Source organism: Zingiber officinale, chromosome 2A, assembly GCF_018446385.1.
Source record: "Zingiber officinale cultivar Zhangliang chromosome 2A, Zo_v1.1, whole genome shotgun sequence".
Lineage (NCBI taxonomy): Eukaryota > Viridiplantae > Streptophyta > Magnoliopsida > Zingiberales > Zingiberaceae > Zingiber > Zingiber officinale.
This window is the reverse complement of record NC_055988.1, coordinates 166,011,057-166,016,829: the sequence shown is the minus strand read 5'-3', so window position 1 is coordinate 166,016,829 and position 5,773 is coordinate 166,011,057. Positions and strand designations below refer to the sequence as shown.

Below are 5,773 nucleotides of genomic sequence, written 5' to 3'. Positions count from 1 at the left end.
AGGCGTAGTAACTTGTCCCTCCCGATCGGACAAGCTCTTCAGCGTCCTGTCGTTCCGCACTAAACGTTTGGATGTCTTACCGTCTTATCCCGAGATAGACGGTTAACTCGCTCGAGCAAGTCTCTTGCCGATTGGATACTGCTTGCCCCAACCGGCCATTGTAGTCGACATCCATTAGAACACGATAGATGAACCTTTTGACATCTTGATATTGATCATCTTGACTTTGACCTCCATCTCAATATTTAACTGTGCAGTGTGGTCCTTATCATATATATAAATAAATATTTGATACTATTTCCGTGATTAAAATAATCCTTAATCCTTTGGTTGTATTTTTATTTTTACGAGATTATGGTGTCATTATTTATTTCATTATCAACCACCTCCTATTTCTTATACACATATGCCTTAGCGAAGTTCAAGAAGAGGACCAACCCAACTCCGCTGAGTCCGGCGAGCAGCCAATAGAAGTAGTCGAAGTGGCCGCGGTTGATGTCGTCGGCGAACCAGCTGTCTCCGCCACCCATCTTGCTGATCTTGTCGATAGCTGACACCAGTCCCCCGCTGAGCAAGCTGCCGACGCCGAAGATGCTCAGGTAGAGGCCCAGCCCCAGGCTTCGGTACGCCTCTGGCACCTGGTCGTAGAAGAACTCCTGCAGCCCAATCATGGTGAACACGTCGGCGACCCCGAACAGCGCATACTGCGGAACCAACCACCACATGCTCATTGGAGCTACGCCATCGTCGGACTCCCGGGCGACTTCGAGCCGCTTTATCTCGACTAAAGCGGACACAACGATAGATAAGAGGGAGATGAACATCCCAGTGCCGATCCTCTGGAGCATGGTGATGCCGGAGGGGCGCTTGGTGAGGCGCCGGGCGAGTGGGACGAGGAGGCGGTCGTAGACCACGACGAAGGTGATGATGGCGACACTGGAGCAGACTTGGAGCGACGCCGCCGGGAGTTCGAAGTTGGGGCCGAGGCGCCGGTCCAAGGTGGCGCCTTGCTTGGTGAAGAGCGTCGGCGATTGGGAGAAGACGACGGCGTAAGGGAGAGAGGTCGCCCATATCGGTAACAGCGGGAGCAACCGCTTCAAGTCTCCCCGCCGGCCATCACCGGGGCATTTCGTCGAGGAGTTGGTGTACAGCGGGTATAAGCGATAGGTCTTGGTGCCGAGGAGGAAGACGAGGAGGGCGGCGGCCATGGCGAGACAGGGGATGCCGAAGCCGAGGGCCCAGCTGACGTAGTCCTGGATGTAGGTGAGGAGGAGGTTGGCGACGAGGACGCCGGCGATGAGGCCGAAGTACCACCAGTTGAAGAAGGAGCTCTTGGCAGCGCGCTCGGCAGGGTGGTCGTCGTCGAACTGGTCGGCACCGAAGGCCTGGACGCAGGGCTTGTGGCAACCCTGGGCGAGCGCCATGAGATAGAGGGAGGCGTAGAAGGAGACCACCTGGCCGGGCGCCGGCGCGCAGTCGGCGGGGTCCGTGGTGGCAGCCTCGCCGCACGGCGATGAATGCAGGGAAGAAAGCGTCATCAAGCTCAATCCCTGCGGTTCTTCCCTCCATTAGCGGATGGTACAGGAAATGAACTTAGCTTGGTAATTAATCATTAATCTCCAATTAATATTTTTCACTTGCACATAAATTAATCATAATTCATAAAAGTTAAAAAAAAAAAGCATATTAACACAAGTAAGTAGATTGTTAAATTTAAAGGGCCTCATTATCTTTTCAAATCTTAAAGGCCCTCACTCAAACAATTTGAATTATAAAAATATAAAACGAGTTAACGAGGTCTATTTTCAATGTCCTATTCGTTTGCCATTAATTTTTTTAATATCAAGTTGCAAAAAAAGGACCATGTACAGGAATCTTCCTTATTATTTATGTTTTTATAAGAGACGGACAACAAGGTGGAATGAAAGAGTGATAGGGGTGATATTTTATTTTATTATCACCTCTTTTTTATTTAATTCATTTTGATTTCAATTATTTTTCTGGTTTTTATGCTAATTTTGGAAGAAAACAAATTGGAAAAAAAAGCATGAGCCTTTTAGTAATTATCCAATAAAAGGAATAATGAGATTAGGATGGACGGACCAGCATATAGAGGAGGGAGGCGCCGACGATGGTCCGGTAGCGCCCGAAATAGGAATCGGCGATGAAAGCGCCTAGGAGAGGCAGCATAGACGCGACGCCGCTCCACACATTGACGGCCGCGGCCGCCGTCGCCGTCGACTCGCGCAGCGGGCCAGTGAGGTAGGAGATCAGGTTGCTGGACACACCGTAGTAGCTGAACCGCTCGCCGATCTCCACCCCTGGAAACGGATTGCCGGCGGCGAGATTAGGGCAAAGGGGAAAATAGAAGAGAACGATGCGAGGGGATGAGATGATCGGGAAAAATCGATCGATCAGTACTCACATATGATGAAGGCGGCGGAGATCCAGCGGCCGGTGGCCGAGCGGGAGGCGGGGCGGCCGGCGTAGTCGAAGACCCCATCGACGATGTCGGAGCTTCCGTGGGGAAGAAGGAGAGCTCCGTCGTCCATCGCCCTCTCTCTCTGTTGCGAAGTGCCGCAAAAGAAACCACGTCTTATAGATACCTATATCTACCCGTGTTCGCCTAGTATCCAATAGTAGCTTGGTATAGAAGAGTGTAAGAGATGTGGAATGCGAAACTATGATGTGGACAAGAAGAGAGCAGTGGAACGCAGGCCTCGCTGGAAAACCAGGTTTTTGTTCTTTTTTAAGTTGGTGCTGACGTCATCGTCGGCGTAATAATAAAATGGCGGAGTCGTTCGAATCTGCTCATTTATGAAAAAGCCATTCTAATTCCCAAATTACCCGTCTTCATTGTCTCCCCTTTTATGCCTTGTTTATTCCGAACCGCGGATGGGAAAATGGACGGACTGGAAGGAATCAAGATATTTTCGTTTGTTTACGTGTAAAAAAAAATAAAGGGAAAGATGGATTTCAAATTTATCCTTACATTTTTTGTCCGCTCGAAATCAGGAGCGAGAAGCATGCTTAGACTCCTCAAGGGAGGACTTCTCTTGTAGCACTGACCAAGCCTTCTCCGTCCTAAGTCAATCCGATCATTGGCATCTCCTCTTCTATTTTGCTCCTGCGCGGCTGCCCCTCTCCTTCTCCCCTCTCCCGTTGCCCGTAACCACATTAGGGAGATCCGGCACCTAGGTTGTGGCAGTCAACCCTGCGGCTGTTCCGTCGAGTCTATGAACAAGCCAAAGCCGTCTGGAGATCTTTGTCTACGCCAATGTGATGAAAGCCGATGCCTTTCTCACCTACTGCAGGCAGGGCAGCAACTTCGTGCTCAGCGGTAGCGGCAGATTTTGTATTTTTGTTCCACTCAATTCAATTTTAATTCAACGCCTTCATTTTAAATTTAATAATTATTTATTTTGTTAAAAAAATTATTACCTAATAAAATTTATATAGATAATAAATAAATATAAATTAAATTGAACTGATGCTTCTTGGAAAAAAAAAATGATCCATAGAAGGACCAGCAACAGCCCAAACAGCCCTTACTTAAATCTGTCACTATTCTTGCCTAACAAATAGCCGCGTACGTCGACCTCACTGCTCACGGCCGCCGCCACCTTGTGCTCGACTGCTATTTTTTTAATAATTTATACATTCAATTTTTATCATCAGTTATCCGGATAACTCAAAAAAATCATGATTGTAATAATTTAAACTTATTAGATATAATATGCGCTGAGTGACATTTAAATGTCCTTGTGATTGATGATTGTGGTGGTAAAAAAATGAATATGTTTGTCTTAGTGTCTTCATTAATTCATCTCAGGACTAACATGAAAGAGGTAAATCATGGATGATTACTAGTGGCTAACACATAAAGAAGATATTTATCTTAATTTTATCGAAATTCGAACCTAAATCTCATGATGACAATATCTTATATGTTAATCACTAGATCCATCCGTCCTTGTGATCTGCAAGTGTGATCTTACGTAGGGCGGTCACAGCCTCATATGGGAAATTTCTAAAAGCACTTCAAAAAGACAGATATTAAATTTATAAAAGAATACAATAAGTAAGGATTAATACATCGATAGAAATGAATTTAAGGTTAGCAAATTAGCGACATCAAGATTTTGAGCGTTGGCATGATTATGGAGCTTCCATCTAAATCCCTGCAGATAAGTCCAGTGCCTCTCTTTTTAAATTTTGAGGATAGATATCTTGAGGCTCTTTGCAGGTACGAGAGCACAATAAGGGATAGCTAGAAGCACTTCCATCCTAATGCGAAGATGAAGCGAGGAAATCCGTATCAGACAATTTTTTAAACTTGTTGTAAAATGTAAACTATGGTTAGGAGATCAAATGAAAACTTGTTTTCTCTTTCCTACGTCTAGTTTTTTATAATTCTTGAAAAATTTTATCCGTAAATTGAAAGCATATTCTGTAGGATTGGAAGGTGCCTCCAGCGAGACAAAGGATAAAATTTTATCCTTTTCGTCAACGGTCAAATTGTCTGGTCGAAGGTGCCTTCCATGATCATGAAAGACGTTTTCCATGGTTGGTTGAAGGCGCTTTCTGCCTGAAAGTCACCTCTAGCAACATCATAGTTCCACTCTAGCTCTTCCGTTGCTCCGATCACTACAAAAAATATCATTTTTAGCGACCGAATTTTTGGTCGCTAATCGGTCGCTAAACTTATTTAGCGACCGATTAGCGATCGAAATTCGATGTCGGTAATTTTTTAGTCGTAATTAAATTTAGCGACTAGGTCTAAATGTCGGTCGCTATATTTAGCAACTGAATATTTTCGGTCGCTAATATTAGCCACCGGAATTACACTCGGTCGCAAATTAAATAACGGTATTTTTTTCGTTTCACAAAATAGGGACCGTCATTTAAATTCGGTCGTTAATATAGTAACCGACTAATTTGTGGTCTGACAGTTGTGATTGGTGAGCGCAAAACATAGCGACCGACATTTAAATAGTGGTCACAAATTAACTACCGATATTTAATATTCGGTCATTATTTAGCTATTGAATTTTAAACACCAGTGGCTAAATAGCGACCGAATTTTAAATGACGGTTGCCAAATAACGACCGAATATTAAATATCGGTAGTTAATTTGTGATCGCTATTTAAATGTCGGTCGCTATTTAGTGACAGATTTTTAAAATTCGATAGCTATTGTGCAACCGATATTTAAATGTCGGTCGCTAAATAACGACCTGTATTTAAATTTTTAACTCCTAATTTTTACTGGTGAGATAGCACCATCCATTGAAATTTATAATTCGGTCGCTAAACAGTGACTAAATTATATAATTCGATCACTAAACTGCTATCGAAATCACTAAACAACAGCCTAAATATAATTACATGCAATTGATGTTTTAGAAAATTTTATCCTGTTTACAACAAAATATCACACGTAAACAACACAATAACTTTTGTAAAATTTCACATATCGCAACAATATCCAACATCATATAAATATATCCAAATATATCAAATATCTAATATTAAATAGAAAAGTGCACGATAACATAATATCCACATGTCTACCATCCAATCTCTCATATCCATATTACAACCATATCAAAATGTTGATCACCAAAATGTCAACCTGCACAATAGAACCATAACAACATTTAGTGTTCAATCCTGCATAAAATAAAACACGATATATTATTAAATAAAACAAGCATATGAAACTTAATCATAAATATCAACAACTTCACCGTAAATAAACAACTCAAGTGT

The 5,773-nt window shown here is 43.1% G+C and overlaps 1 protein-coding gene across 1 annotated transcript; it reads right to left on the bottom strand.

The window, feature by feature from the left end:
* Positions 1 to 303: 303 nt before the first annotated feature.
* Positions 304 to 2,595, bottom strand: LOC122043060 (protein NRT1/ PTR FAMILY 5.10-like). Its single transcript, XM_042603506.1, has 3 exons — positions 2,426 to 2,595; positions 2,104 to 2,321; positions 304 to 1,550 (listed from the first exon to the last, which is right to left on the bottom strand). The coding sequence occupies exons 1-3, from the start codon at positions 2,550 to 2,552 to the stop codon at positions 390 to 392; spliced, it is 1,506 nt and encodes a 501-aa protein (XP_042459440.1). The 5' UTR covers positions 2,553 to 2,595; the 3' UTR covers positions 304 to 389.
* Between the last annotated feature and the right edge of the window lie 3,178 nt (positions 2,596 to 5,773).

What these genes read in the sequence shown, in the direction of transcription:
- LOC122043060 (XM_042603506.1), bottom strand. Translation starts at nt 2,552, where the DNA reads ATGGACGACGGAGCTCTCCTTCTTCCCCACGGAAGCTCCGACATCGTC. An exon ending in CTCCGCCGCCTTCATCATAT is followed by an intron (nt 2,322 to 2,425) that starts GTGAGTACTGAT and finishes ATCCGTTTCCAG; the next exon opens with GGGTGGAGATCGGCGAGCGG. An exon ending in CCTCCCTCCTCTATATGCTG is followed by an intron (nt 1,551 to 2,103) that starts GTCCGTCCATCC and finishes GAAGAACCGCAG; the next exon opens with GGATTGAGCTTGATGACGCT.